The 15,529-nt window shown below is 38.9% G+C and overlaps 1 protein-coding gene across 1 annotated transcript; it reads left to right on the top strand.

The window, feature by feature from the left end:
* Positions 1-293: 293 nt before the first annotated feature.
* LOC130927842 (zinc finger protein 14-like) lies at positions 294-13,839 on the top strand. Its single transcript, XM_057853925.1, has 3 exons — positions 294-574; positions 5,809-5,895; positions 10,545-13,839. Exons 1-3 carry the CDS (start codon positions 451-453, stop codon positions 13,136-13,138), a joined length of 2,805 nt encoding a protein of 934 aa, XP_057709908.1. The 5' UTR covers positions 294-450; the 3' UTR covers positions 13,139-13,839.
* Positions 13,840-15,529: the final 1,690 nt, after the last annotated feature.

Here is a 15,529-nt window from a genome sequence, read left to right as displayed (position 1 = left end):
AACCGGATCACCGAAAAGAGCCGAAAATCCCATCACTACTTGTGACTGGTGACGTCATTAATGCCTGGATGTCCGACTTCTTCTATGCGTTCTAAACTGTCTGTCGGGGACGTCGGTCGAGGGCGATGGTAAAAAAATAAAAGTGACAGTTTACATCGATGAACAACCCTCCTCTTCCGCAATCGGACCACGCACGTGATTGGCTGCACAGACTTTAACATGCTTGCCCCTAATCTCGTGATTGGCAGTGCGAAGTTGACTCGCTTGCAACAGCCGCTCTCCCGATTGGCTTTTTATAAGAAAAAGAGATCAAAGACATAAAAGAGATAAAGAAGATAAAAGATAAAGACTCGCCATTTTTACCTCTTTTCTCGACGACGTGTCCAGCCTTATGTTCTAAAAAATCATTAGCTAATCTTCGTCTCAGCGTTCTGAAATCAAGTGGGGAAAATGTCTGCGAGACCGGCCAAATTCCAGGAGCATCTTTGTGAGGTGAAAGAGGAGCCCTCAAGTCACCGACACTGGACTGTGTGCAAACTATTGGACAATAGGGGTTTTCTTCGCAGACTGGAAGGTTGGTTCACTTTTGATGATAACAGATCGCGGTGATGAGAATTCATTTTTAATGTTAACAGTAGTGCTGTCAAGGGATTCCAATTTTTAATCGCAGTTAATGTAATGTCAAGCACTTTGAATGACTGCATTCAGGGCAGAAATTTCATGCCACAGACAGGCCCCCTTTACATCATGATCTACCGCATTGAAATATTGTAATAAGAATCGTGCTGTTAGTGATTTAGATTTTTAATCGCGATTAATCGCATGGTCTCAGTTGTAAACTCGCGATTAGTGGCCTTTTTTAAATGCAAAAATTATATATTTCAATTTTTACGTGCACCTATTGGCACAGGAGTTGACCAATGTGATTACCTTAGCTTACATCATTCAAATTTAAGGCTCATTAGAAAAAAGCGTTTTACTTTACTCTTGGAAAGATGAATTATTTTTCCCCAAATAACTTGTAAAACGGGAGGCACGAAGGAAGAGTGGTTAGCATGTTGACAGCTCTGAGATCAAGGAATCAAGCTCGGGTGATGTTTAGAGTTTGTTTTTGGGGTACAATCTATAATTCTTAAATATTAGACTGACGTTTGCAGGCGTTTTGAATGACACACGTGGCAACTGTGTAGAAAACTGAAGCTTTTCATCGTATTCATTTTTTTTTTTTTTTTTTTTTTTTTTAAGTTTGTGGTTATAATATGCTGAAAAAGCTTCAGAATCAGTAAAGTTACGAGGAACTGCTTGAGATGAGGCATTACATGCAAATTGACATATGGCGGAAAACACAGACAAGACTGAAAAAGCAGTTTCTGCTCTTGCACCCCTCTTTAAAATAAACTGCTGTATTTTAAGCTAAAATAACTATTGTGTTTGATAGAACAATAAGTCTTTATGCTGCCAGAGCAAATTCATGGCGCATTAAGCCTCTTAGACTATTTTTAATGTGTCCATTTTACCCTGGTAACCCCCGTTTACAGACGCCGCGCAACCGCTCTATTACCGTATTTTTCGGACTATAAGTCGCGTTTTTTTTCATATTTTGGCTGGGGGTGCGACTTATACTCAGGAGCGACTTATGTGTGGAATTATTAACACATTATGATATAATTTCACATATTATTTTGGTGTTTTGCAATGACACTGATGTTTTGTAAAGTTGTTAGCATGTTCTTATGCTATCGTTATCTGAATAACTCTTTATAGCTATGGCCACGTTCGCGTTCTGCCTTTGGCAGTGTATGTTCAATTATATTATTGACTTTTTTATCTTGAAATGGATGCATTTAGTTTGTGGCGCTTTCACGCCCACGTGAGGGCGCTCTCGCACTTGTTTACGTGACACGCCAGAAGAAGACGGACAGCTACGTAGCTCTGAGTGAGTGAGGGGCGAGTTTTGACCAAATCACATAATTTGGATATCAAAAATTCCGGGACGGTGAGGGGTATAAAAGTTATATACAGAATTTGGAAAAAAATTACGGTTCCCCGGATATTTGCCAAAAACTATCCCATTCATTTCTAATGGGAGAATTTCCCATTCACTTCCAATGGGATTTCCAATGGAATTTACATTGCATTGATGCCATTGACGGCCATGCATGTCGAATCTATTGATGCCAATGTACTTGGATTCAATTGACTATATGGATGTCGATGCCATTGACGGCCATGGACGCCCAAAATTTTTCCCATTCATTTTCAATGGGGAAAAAACAAAATTTCCCCAAATCAACAGAAAATGACCAGATATCAATAGGACGCGTCCCCCAAACGTCCCCAACTCCATTGACGCTTAAAGGGGGTGCTGCCATTGACGTCCATGGACGTCCAAAATTTTTCACATTCATTTTCAATGGGGAAAAAACTAAATTTCCCCAAATCAACAGAAAATGACCAGATATTAATAGGACATATACCCCAAACGTCCCCAACTCCATTGACGCTTATGGGGGGTGCTGCCATTGACGTCCATGGACGTCCAAAATTTTTCCCATTCATTTTCAATAGGATTTTTTTTTTTTCCCCCAAAATCAAAAGAAAATGACTAGATGTCAGTCGGATGTGTCCCCCAAACTTCCCGAATTCCATTTACGCTTATGGAGGGTGATGCCATTGACGTTCATGGACGTCCAAACTTCCCATTCATTTCAAATGGCATTTCTTCATGTTTGTTCATTCTATTGATGCCAATGTACTTGGATTCCATTGACGCTTATGTAAGTTGATACCATTGACGTCCATGGACGTCCAAAATTTTTCCCATTCATTTTCAATGGGAATTTTTTTTTTTTCCCCAAATCAACAGAAAATGACTAGATATCAATAGGACGTGTCCCCCAAATGTCCCCGATTGCATTGCCACTTATGGAGGGTGATGCCATTGACGTCCATGGACGTCCAAACTTCCCATTCAGTTCCAATGGCATTTCTTCATGTTTGTTCATTCTATTGATGCCAATGTACTTGGATTCCATTGACGCTTATGTAAGTCGATACCACTGACGTCCATGGACGTCCAAAATTTTTCCCATTCATTTTCAATGGGAATTTTTTTTTTCCCCAAATCAACAGAAAATGACTAGATATCAATAGGACGTGTCCCCCAAATGTCTCCGATTGCATTAACAATTATGAAGGGTGCCGCCATTGACGTCCATGGACGTCCAATTCTCCCATTCATTTCTAATGGCTTTTACTTTGTTTCGTGCCATTGACTGGCATTATGGTCCATTCTATTGATAGAACTGAGTGGGGCTAAGATCTGTATCTCCACAGAGGAAAGACCAAGGTGTAATTTCTCCCGAAATTGCAGTTTCTAGTTGTTTATGCTTTTAAATCATCTCTACAGAGGCAACGCCTGCGTGTATCATCTTTTCTGTTGTTGTTGTGTGTTTTCCACCCGCGATCGGACACTTAGAGCCAGTTGTGTGGTTGTTTGAACGATGTGCTAATGATAGCGAACGCATGCTAACCTGTTACTTATTACTAATAGTACCTAATTATCATTTATTTACGTTGATGCGAACCTGTTTTCTATCCAGGACCAAATTGATTCAGCAAATTATACGGACGTCCAGCATTGTCTTTTGGGAGTTCGCTTTATAGCCAGGACAGGCCGTAGCGTAGGACAGTATATTCACATTTCGTTGTTCATGCACTGTACACTGCACATTTATTTAGCATGTTGTTCTCTATTGTATTTTTATATTAAATTGCCTTTCAAGATGACATGTCTGTTCTATGTGTTGGATTTTATCAAGTAAATCTCCCCCAAAAATTCGACTTATACTCCGGTGCGACTTGTATATGTTTTTTTTCTCTTTGTTGGGCATTTTATGGCTGGATCGACTTATACTCAGGAGCGACTTGTAGTCCGAAAAATACGGTATTCAAAATGTCTGTCATTTTTAGCTTAGAATCATTAATTGATGTCTCATATTTTGTTTAACAAAAAAAAAAAAATCACTCGCATATTTTAGACTTTTAAACAGATGACGTCACAATGAAAAAAATGGTGTCTATAAGTCATGGATATCTACCTCATAACTATCGCTTAATTTTATTTTATTTTTTTGTTACTGTCGCATTTTCCCCGATATGTTAGATGATAAATAATTGATCCAAACAAAGAAAAATAAAAAATAAAACGTTTAAAAGGGTAAACATAAAAAACAACATCTCGACCACTCCTTGATGTCTGCGATATCTGCATTGCGACCCTTGTTATATTACTATGTTTCACCCATAAAATCCTCCTAAAATATGGCTGTGGCCTATCACATCTGTGTCTTGACACTCGGTGATATATTCTACATGGAGTTTTTGGATCAAAACGAGGTAAGTATGCGATAATATCTTGTTAAAATCATGGTGTCTTTAATTCTGCTCTCTCGTGCTCTCACCTCCAGTTAGGGTTTTGCTGTTTAATTTTTTTTTTAAATGCTTACGTCTTCAGAAATTTTCTTCCCCCAGAAAATTGAGATTTTAAGCTTTCCAATGATGTATCACACGTGTATAAATTTTGAAATTTGGCCAAATATGGGGTCTCAGAGCGGAACTTCAAGTCACCTGAGTGTTTTTCCGCAATATCCAATTTTGTTAGTTTAATCCATAATGTTAAATTGCCAAAATGAAACAAGTTTTAGTTGATTTTTTTCAAGGAGTACTGTATTTTCTTTAATGTAATGTATCAATGGTTATCAATGGCTTCATAGTATTGACGACATTAAATTACAAAAAATAAATAAATAAATGTGAACGATAAAATTATTGAACTCACCAAAACAGCTGTCTCCCAAAGCACTTATACAGTTCGAACATCTGTGCATTTCAAGGTTGTTCGCACCCCTCAATCCGCTTCAGAATGCCATGTTTTAGGTCTGAATGCCAAAGTTTATATGTTTTGCCTGAAAAAGTGGATTTCGCCTCAGTCCTCCATCTTTGTGCCCAAAAATAGTGAGCTTTGGGCGGCCGCGACAGAAGCACGAAGTGGCTGGAGCCTCCATGCTGGAGGTTTTCGGTGCTCGAAAACATTCAAATTCTTTCATTCTACACGTTCATTCACAGTTTATTGTATCTGTCCATTGCAGTAATAAATGACAAGAGTGCCACATTTTGGTGTAAAAAAAGTTCAAGTTACGTTTCGCCCGCCAAGGGGTTTCACCCCGAGGCCACGTGTGCTTTTGCCCGCCTATACAGTAGGGCGTCTCGGGCGGCTGCCACCACGCCGGTAAATTCATCGCTGTACTTTCATCCACACATACTAGATGGGTCGCGCCAACAGCCAGACGGGTTCATGCTTGTCACGCTGCCTCAGCATGCCTCATTTCAACCTTTATAACCCAACATTAAGTTTTACTGCTGGTTCAAGTCAACAGAATGATACGCTCTCCCAGAGCTGGCGGCATCGGGAGCGCATCACAGGGTCTTGAATTCCAAACTACGGAATGCTAGAAGGGCAATAATTTATCGCGCAAATGGAGGTTGCGTTAATGCCTTTATTAATGAGTTAAACTGACAGCTTCAATAAAATTTTATACTACGACCGGCCCGAATGTCAGGCCGAACCACCTGGAAGTGTCCCGATCCTCCTGGTTAGCTACTCTGGGCCTGGATGAATTGGAAGACAACAAAACAAAAATAAACCAAAAAATGGCAAGGATGATTTTTTTCCCAACAGAAATCAACTTTGGGGACACAAGTTTGCAAATGAAGAAATAAGATTTGGTTGTTGTCTTGGTCTTGCAGATGTCAGCCGAGCCCATCGTCCTGAGAACCAGGAATTTGCATGCATCAAGAAGGAAGAGGAGGCAGATGAGTTTCTACACATTCAAGGTTCTCCCAAGCATTGCTTTTTCCTCATAAGTACAGAAATGTTTTTCGTTCTCAAATAGTATTTTTCATTCCTTTTATATCGGGGTGTTGCTTATTTAGTAGCCGTGCAATGGACTTTTTATCTGACATCAGGTTGTACCAGTGCATCGACAAATTGAGATTTCCTTCTATGTAAATGATTTGCTTTGTTTATATATATTATGTGCTATGCACTGTAAAACCTGTGTTCAGGGTTAAGTAATATTTACAAAATAAATATGAGTATGCTTTACATAATAAAAAACCGTTTCTAACCGAACTGAGCTAAATTGATCAAATTTGAATAACTGCATTTTAATCAGTTTTTTTTTTTTTTTTTGCTAAATAAAATTGGTTAAGAACCACTGAGTAGAATTTAATTAATTTTATCCAAAAAGTCAAAGGTGCTGAAAACTGATCAATTTTACTCATTAGGAGGTCTTAATTAAACCCACTCGTGGTCCGAGTGGGCGGGCGGATGTGGGGTGGGTGTGGGTGGTGCGTCCCCTCTCCCCATCCCTGAAGGCCGGTTGATGGGGTCGCGGGTGGCCTGGGGAATAAGCCTGAACGATATATCGTTTAAACATCGCCATTGCGATGTGTGCGTGTGCGATAGTCCCATCGCAAGGACGTGCAATATATATATATTTTTTTTAAATTCACATACGCCCTGCTTTCTGCTCTGCAGCAGAGCCTCACACCCTCCCTCTCCCAGCTCTTTGAACCTCACAGTCACTTCAGCACTTGCTTATTTAAGTTAACGATGCTGGTATCTTTGATCTTGCCAAATAAGCGGACATCAATGCGCAGCAGCTGTCAATCATCGTTTAACTTGTTAAACAGTTTCTGCAAGGAAGCCACTTTGGAATGAATGTGTGTGTGTATGGAGACGTTTGAGACATATAAATTCAATGCCAGAGGTGATCATGAGGAGTTTGTAATTTCTACATGTCCACCAAGAGTGACAGCTAAGGTAGATAAACAGAAGTATTTCATAACGCCAAGCATTTTTCTAATACAGTACTTTATTCATGTTCAAAAATGATTTGGTTGGACAGTTATGTTTAAAATTGATCATAATTATTACATTTGAAGTGCTTAAAACCATTTATATATATATTAGGGCTGTCAAACGATTAAAATTTTTAATCGAGTTAATTACAGCTTAAAAATTAATTAATCGTAATTAATCACAATTAATCGCAATTCAAACCATCTATAAAATATGCCATATTTTTCTGTGAATTATATATATATATTCTGTAAAATAAATTGTTGGAATGGAAAGATAAGACACAAGATGGATATATACATTCAACATACGGTACATAAGGACTGTAGTGGGCATTTCACTCTACTGTCATTTAAATCTGTCTATGCTGTCCTCACTCCGAAGCGTCTACTTTTTCCAAAGCTAGACAGCTAGTGAACGACGCCTTAGTAATCAGACTTCTTCCTTTTTCATCTGATTTATTAATAAAATGGCCTCAAACCATTGTCCTCTCTAGACCGTCTTAAAACAACCCCAAAAAAAGTACACAAGCATTGCATTAGCAACAACGTTAGCTTAGCACGCTATACAGGTTAACTAAACATAAACAAAAAGCGTCTCATACAAAAAATATAACATTTCGCTTACTAACATAATATGTACATTCTTTACAACAACCATACTTACGGACAAATCTTGTCCAAGGATCATATAAGCACAACAGAGACGTTGTGCAGCCATATTGAACTGGCAAGAAATCAATAAACCATGTCGCAAAGCGACCACAAGAGTTCGCTGTTAGACAGCACAAAAAGCCTTGCTGTAAAACCAAAAGGCAGAATACTGTCTGAGCGGGACATGTGCGTTAATTGCGTCAAATATTTTAACGTGATTAATTTTAAAAATTAATTACCGCGCGTTAATTTTGACAGCCCTAATATATATATATATTTTTAAATCATACTTTAGGGAAAAAGTGAGAAAAAAACATGCCTTATATGTATCTCTTTCCATTGCTAAATCTGAATAAATACATTGAGCACACACATAAAAAAATAAAAATTTGGGGGGCGGGGGGCACAACTTCGCGGTTTTTCACTTATCGCGGCGGGTTCTGGTCCCCATTAACCACGAAAAACGAGGGATCACTGTACACTGGTCATTGTGAATCATCCAAAGTCTTTCCAAACAGCTATTCAAGTCATCTAGTGAAAATTTCTTTTAAAAAATATATATATTTTTTTTAATATCGCAATATAATATCGCAAACCCCCCCAAAAAATCGCAGGAATAGCTTTTTTCCAAAATCGTTCAGGCCTACCGGCGAACCACCCTGGATCCCTGGGGGGATGACAATGGCCCCTTTGCTGGGCTGCGGGAGGAGGGATGGGCTGCGCTGCACCCCCCTTCCTCATTGACTAGCTGAGGGGGTGGGCCCGTGGCTCTGGGGTGCTGCCCGCGCAGCATCTCCGCTAGTCTGCGGGGCTATCACATGTTTGATTGGATTCGCGCACGGCTGGATGTGAATGGTCGCGCTCGGGTGGAGGGCCTTGGTGGCAATGAGGCACCGTAGGGTGGGTTGTCAGCGGGCTCACATCCACAAGGGATTCACACGATTACTGGGTTCTAGATCACAGGACTGATTTGGGTACACTCCACCCCTCCCAATCACTTATCTTCTAGAACCCCCCCCCCTTTCCCTAGTTAACATGCCCCCCACATGGTGTCAATCGGAAATACATCCAGCTGACGTTAAGACCAACATATTCATAGTTAGTGTAGGCGTTCAATTTATTTCTTCTTGTTGTTTGTGTTTCTTGTCTTTCTCACCTTCTTTTTTTCTGTTCCCCCATAACACCCGCTGCTTTGCCATAATAAACGAGATATGTTGAATGATCACAATGGGAGTATGTCATCCTCCAATGTGAAACATTAAAAATGCTCAGATCAACCGGGCACTCAGACTCCATGTCAAACAGCTAAACAGGACAGGTTTAAAAAATAATAATGATAATAATAATAATATTTAACCACCTGACCGACATTGCCGCCGAATGTATTTTTCATCAAGAATTTTGTAAACTTGGCTTTGAACAACATTTAGTACTCTCATTGGTCTGGGTCATATTTTAAGATTTTTAGCACAATAATAGAGTGTGAATCAGCAGTGTTAGGCAACAGTGGGTAAGAAGCCCAAAATTTTAATATACAAGTAAGAGTAGCGTTACTTCAAAATAATATTACTCAAGTAAAAGTAAAAGTAGTCATCCAAAAAATGTACTCAAGTACAGGTAAAAAAGTATTTGGTGAAAAGAATCCTCAAGTAATGAGTAACATTGTGAGTAACTGCTTATATTTTTGTTTTTTTGTTTTTTTTAAAACAATGGTATTTTTTTTCTGAGCTCACAGTTATCTATATGACCTGTTTTTATAATGTTACGGTACAATAGCCTATTACATAACTTCATTAAGCTAAAGAAATCTAAAAAAATCTTTGGATTCCGACGAGAGAAAAAAAATTGAATTAATGAAGCATTACTCGTCCAAAGAGCATGACTGCCCTCTGATGGGGAAAATAGTTCCGAGTTTGAAAAGCGAAGAGTTCCTTCATAATTACTATTTTGAAATTAAAAGGATCATATCTCCGGTTTTCCGTGGTCATTCGGTGCCAAATAAAAACTGGGAGAGAGGTTAAAGTCTGCGCTTTCGAGTCCTGTTGAGGGCAGTAAACTATATCAAATACTTCTTATTTTACAGTGCTTTAAAGACACTACATGATTGAACAGGTTGGCGTGAAGATTGCGTCTGATTGGTGTAATGGAGTATTGTGATTATTGTTGCGACGTCTCATTGGTGAAATCGGTAGAGGTATCCCGGTAATACACCAGGCACATCTCGACTCTTAGCATTGCTGGCAAAAAAAAAAACAATAAATCGAATATGTAGAATTAAGAGGAAGAAAGGAAATGATTCTTGTGTCTTGTGCAGCGTTTTTTCTTCACAAAACTACTCAAGTAAAAGTAAAAAGTATAGCTCAGTAAAACTACTCTTTGTCGTACATTTTTCTCAAAAAGTTACTCAAGTAAATGTAAGGGATACATGTAGCACGTTACTACCCCCCTCTGGTATGAGGGTAACGACGGTAGGTCGATATCACAATTTAGGTAGCGTAATTTTCGGACTACAAACTGCTACTTTTTTCCTCATTTTGAATCCTGCGGCTTATAGTCCAATGCGGCTTATTTGTTGATTCATTAGGTAAATAGGAAACACTTTATTTGACAGCGACGTCATAAGACTGTCATAATTATGAAATTACACTATCATGAGCGTGCATATGTCAAATGTCAGTATCATCCAGCAATTTATGTCACTAACTTCATTTATGTCCAGCTCGGATCTTTTACATCCATTCAAAAGTGAAATCATTTGCCGGACAACAACAATGTTGCGAGCAGGTGGCAACAGAAACCCGAAACCTTCAAAATGAAACCGAATATTTTTTCCGACTATTTTTATGTGGATACTTTTTAAAACTGCACCATCCACCGAATCCACGAAACCACGAGGGATCACTGTACTTTTTCTTCTCAAAGTTTTGCACCATAAAATATATCAGTGGTTTTCTTGTGTCTCACAGGTTTCAGAAAATATCTTGGTGCTGAGCAGCAGCAGCCAGAATCTTCTGGCGTTAAAGAGGATGTTGAGCTCCCCCAAATCAAAGAGGAGGAGGAGCCAGAGCCCTGTCAACAGAAGCAACTTCCAATCAAAAAGGAGGCGGAAGAGCTGCCATGCATTAAAGAGGAGGAAGAGGAGGAGCATATTACCAGGTCGACTGGTGAGCCCTTGAAGAGTGAAGATGGTACGAATGAGGCCAGCAGAGGGGCGGAGCCTCTAAGCGGCAGCAGCAGCAGCTCAACAGAAGGATTGCAAGCAAACATTTTCATCGCTCCATCAGACAGAAATGGGGCCACTTCACACTCACCTTACAATGCAATAGGATACAATGCAATACAAAAACCTTTTTCCTGTTCAGTTTGTGGTCAAATATTCAGTTGCAAGAGCACCTTAAAACAACACACAGGAACCCACACTGGAGAAAAACCTTTTTCCTGCAAAGTTTGTGGCAAAAAAATCTCTTCAAAGAGAGACCTAGCAGTTCACACAAGAACCCACACTGGAGAAAAACCTTTTTCCTGCAAAGTTTGTGGCAAAAGATTCTCTTCAAAGAAACACCTACCAGCTCACACAAGAACCCACACTGGCGAAAAACCTTTTTCCTGCTCAGTTTGTGGTCAAAGATTCAATCTAAAGCAACACTTACAAAGACACGAAAAAACCCACACTGGCGAAAAACCTTTTTCCTGCTCAGTTTGCGGTAAAAATTTCAGTCAGAGTAGCAACTTAAAACAACACATAAGAACCCACACTGGCGAAAAACCTTTTTCCTGCTCAGTTTGTGGTCAAAGATTTAGTTGTAAGAACAACTTAAAACAACACACAGGAACCCACACTGGAGAAAAACCTTTTTCCTGCAAAGTTTGTGGCAAAAAATTCTCTTCAAAGAGAGACCTAGCAGTTCACACAAGAACCCACACTGGAGAGAAACCTTTTTCCTGCAAAGTTTGTGGCAAAAAATTCTCTTCAAAGAGAGACCTAGCAGTTCACACAAGAACCCACACTGGAGAAAAACCTTTTTCCTGCAAAGTTTGTGGCAAAAGATTCTCTTCAAAGAAACACCTACCAGCTCACACAAGAACCCACACTGGCGAAAAACCTTTTTCCTGCTCAGTTTGTGGTCAAAGATTCAATCAAAAGCAACACTTACAAAGACACGAAAAAACCCACACTGGCGAAAAACCTTTTTCCTGCTCAGTTTGCGGTAAAAATTTCAGTGAGAGTAGCAACTTAAAACAACACATAAGAACCCACACTGGCGAAAAACCTTTTTCCTGCTCAGTTTGTGGTCAAAGATTTAGTTGTAAGAACAACTTAAAACAACACACAGGAACCCACACTGGAGAAAAACCTTTTTCCTGCAAAGTTTGTGGCAAAAAATTCTCTTCAAAGAGAGACCTAGCAGTTCACACAAGAACCCACACTGGAGAAAAACCTTTTTCCTGCAAAGTTTGTGGCAAAAGATTCTCTTCAAAGAAACACCTACCAGCTCACACAAGAACCCACACTGGCGAAAAACCTTTTTCCTGCTCAGTTTGTGGTCAAAGATTCAATCAAAAGCAACACTTACAAAGACACGAAAAAACCCACGCTGGCGAAAAACCTTTTCCCTGCTCAGTTTGCGGTAAAAATTTCAGTCAGAGTAGCAACTTAAAACAACACATAAGAACCCACACTGGCGAAAAACCTTTTTCCTGCTCAGTTTGTGGTCAAAGATTTAGTTGTAAGAACAACTTAAAACAACACACAGGAACCCACACTGGAGAAAAACCTTTTTCCTGCAAAGTTTGTGGCAAAAAATTCTCTTCAAAGAGAGACCTAGCAGTTCACACAAGAACCCACACTGGAGAAAAACCTTTTTCCTGCAAAGTTTGTGGCAAAAGATTCTCTTCAAAGAAACACCTACCAGCTCACACAAGAACCCACACTGGCGAAAAACCTTTTTCCTGCTCAGTTTGTGGTCAAAGATTTAGTCAAATGAGCACCTTAAAACAACACACAAGAACCCACACTGGAGAAAAAACTTTTTCCTGCAAAGTTTGTGGCAAAAGATTCTCTTCAAAGCAATACCTACCAGTTCACACAAGAACCCACACTGGCGAAAAACCTTTTTCCTGCTCAGTTTGTGGTCAAAGATTCAACCAAAAGCAACACTTACAAAGACACGAAAAAACCCACACTGGCGAAAAACCTTTTTCCTGCTCAGTTTGCGGTAAAAATTTCAGTCAGAGTAGCCACTTAAAACAACACATAAGAACCCACACTGGCGAAAAACCTTTTTCCTGCTCAGTTTGTGATCAAAGATTTAGTTGTAAGAACAACTTAAATAAACACACAAGAACCCACACTGACGATAAATCTTTTTCCTGCTCAATTTGCGGTAAAAATTTCAGTCAGAGTTGCAACTTAAAACGACATATAAGAACCCACACTGGCGAAAAGCCTTTTTCCTGCTCAGTTTGTTGTCAAAGATTTGGTTGTAAGAACAACTTAATAAAACACACAAGAAACCACACTGACGAAAAATCTTTTTCCTGCTTAGTTTGTGGTGATTGATTCATTCAAAAGCAATACTTAAAAGTACACACAAGATCCCACGCTGGCGAAAAACCTTTCTCCTGCTCAGTTTGTGGTCAAGGATTCTCTCAAAAGCAACACTTACGAAGACACGAAAGAAACCACACTGGCGAAAAAACTTTTTCCTGCTCAGTTTGTGGTCAAAGATTCAGTCAAATGAGCACCTTAAAACGACACACAAGAACCCACACTGGATAAAAATCTTTTACCTCTCAGTTTGTGGTCAAAGATTCGCTTGGAAGGATCGGATGAAGAGACGTATGTGTTGGTGTGAGAAGCAGTGACCAATGACTGTTCTGCCTGTCATAAATGCTGGCTTCATCATATTTTGCATGCAGGTTAGGTTAGGATTAGGGGTTATGTTCGTATTCATGGTACACTTTATTTTTGTGATTGCATTTTTGTTTGGACTTTACCATTTTGTTTTTTACCTTTTCTGGCCATCATCGCCTTTCCCTTGGTTCTCTCGCCGACTCGGTTCGTGCCTCTTTTTGTTTGCATTTCTTTTTCTGGTGTTCTGGCGTGCTCCCTTGGTTTTTTTGTAATAAATTCTACAAAAACATCCTCGTCTTTTTTGGATCCATATTATATGGCTCGCCGTTTCATTACAAAGTTAAGTGGCATTATTTATATAATACTCTGCCTTTCAAACTACACTTTTCACATTTAAAATTTGAAAACACAGACCCCAAATTCCAAAAATTCAACATCCTTTATAAATATTGTCATTAAATAAATATGGATACGGCGTCAGTCGAGGGACAAAACACACTATTTGGCTTGATTTCTAAGTTAATTTAAAACTCGCCATTGACACCTTGTGGTGTATTTCAATCGCTAACAGATGTTAATAATGTTAATGCAATCTTGTGGATTTGTTATACTGTAATAAACAAATACAGTACTTATGTACAGTATGTTGAATGTATCTATCCGTCTTGTGTCTTAACTTTCCATTCCAACAATAATTTACAGAAAATTATGGCATATTTTAGAGATGGTTTGAATTGAGATTAACCCTTTAACACCGAATGTGTCGGCAGCGACGCGTTTACCCATGTCGTCTTAGAAGCTTCGTCACGCTGTAATTACGTCACCCACGTGCCGCTGGTTGGTCTCATTTGAAAGTACGGAAGTTGATGTCCACACCAGTTTTTATTTGAAGTCAATCGACCAAGAAAAACAGGAGATATTGTCATTTGAGTTTTATAGTTTTATTGCACTTGTAAATATGCATTAAAACGCTGCATGGACCATGTATCTATCTCCATATTTCCATCATTTCTTGTCCTTTTTCAAAACCAAAAGAAGCACAAAAGACTACATATCCCAACAGTTGTTGTGATGTCAAGAAGGACGAACCGAATGTGGACATTTGTTGAAAAAATAAAATAATAATACATTTCCGTTCGAGGCGCCATCTAAGGAAAAGGAGGCATGCTGAAGCAAACAACGGCCAGTTTGAGCGAGCGACTTTGAAACGTGCAGAATGAATCTAAAACTAAATTTAGCGCAAGCTAATGCATTATTTCATTTACTCAAAGAAGAAGATGAGCCGTATTTGCTGTTGTTTTCCTGGGATGAGTCGGCGTTTCTACGAGTAGAAGTGACAGGCTGACAGCAGCGCGCAAACGGGACGGAGTAGGCTGTGTGACGTTGTGTGTGACGCAGCTCCGTGACCTGTTCATGCAGAAGCTTGATTGAGTTCGCAAAAAAAAAAAAAAAAAAAAAAAAAAAAACTTTATAGGGTCGTATGCCAGAAAAATTTGAATTGAACTGAACTACTTGTCGATATTTTTTTAAATACTTTTTTTCAATGTTATATATATTTTTCTTCAAGAAAATCTTATAAAGATGAGTGTTCGAGAAGCTTGGTTGCATGTACGTAAATACTTTAGATAAGGTGATGGGTATAATACCTAACTTCACAAAGAAATATCCTACAAACCCTTTTTGTGTTAGATGATAGATATGTTTTTTCTCTCTCACTATTTTGCACTGTATATAACCCGTTTTGACCATAGTATGTGTAAAGGCCAAAAACGCCTATGACCATACTTGCTGTTTGTGTTGAATTGTCAAACATAAAACTATTCAATCTTATTTTTTTCTATTGAATGTTTATCCTAACAAGTAGAATAAATATTATCAGGCTTCAAAACGTTTGGTCGAGCATGTTTGGTTGTCAATGGGACATCAACATTACAAATTTTGAAAAAATATTTTGGGATTTTTTTGTCTTTTTGGGTCCAAAATGTGGATTATAATTGGTCAGTGAAGAAAACAACAGTTTGGACATGAAGTTCAAGGTGTCCTTAAAAAAGGGACCCAACTTGGCCATTGTGAACAATTTTTTCTTTGAAATAAAAA

This window comes from Corythoichthys intestinalis, chromosome 13, assembly GCF_030265065.1.
Source record: "Corythoichthys intestinalis isolate RoL2023-P3 chromosome 13, ASM3026506v1, whole genome shotgun sequence".
Taxonomy (NCBI): domain Eukaryota; kingdom Metazoa; phylum Chordata; class Actinopteri; order Syngnathiformes; family Syngnathidae; genus Corythoichthys; species Corythoichthys intestinalis.
This window is presented reverse-complemented; position numbering and strand designations above follow the sequence as displayed.

Bases quoted from the DNA above. Each gene is read 5' to 3' on its own strand.
- LOC130927842 (XM_057853925.1), top strand. From the start codon at position 451: ATGTCTGCGAGACCGGCCAAATTCCAGGAGCATCTTTGTGAGGTGAAA. The intron at 575-5,808 runs GTTGGTTCACTT...TTGGTCTTGCAG, and splicing joins TTTTCTTCGCAGACTGGAAG to ATGTCAGCCGAGCCCATCGT. The intron at 5,896-10,544 runs GTTCTCCCAAGC...TGTGTCTCACAG, and splicing joins TGAGTTTCTACACATTCAAG to GTTTCAGAAAATATCTTGGT.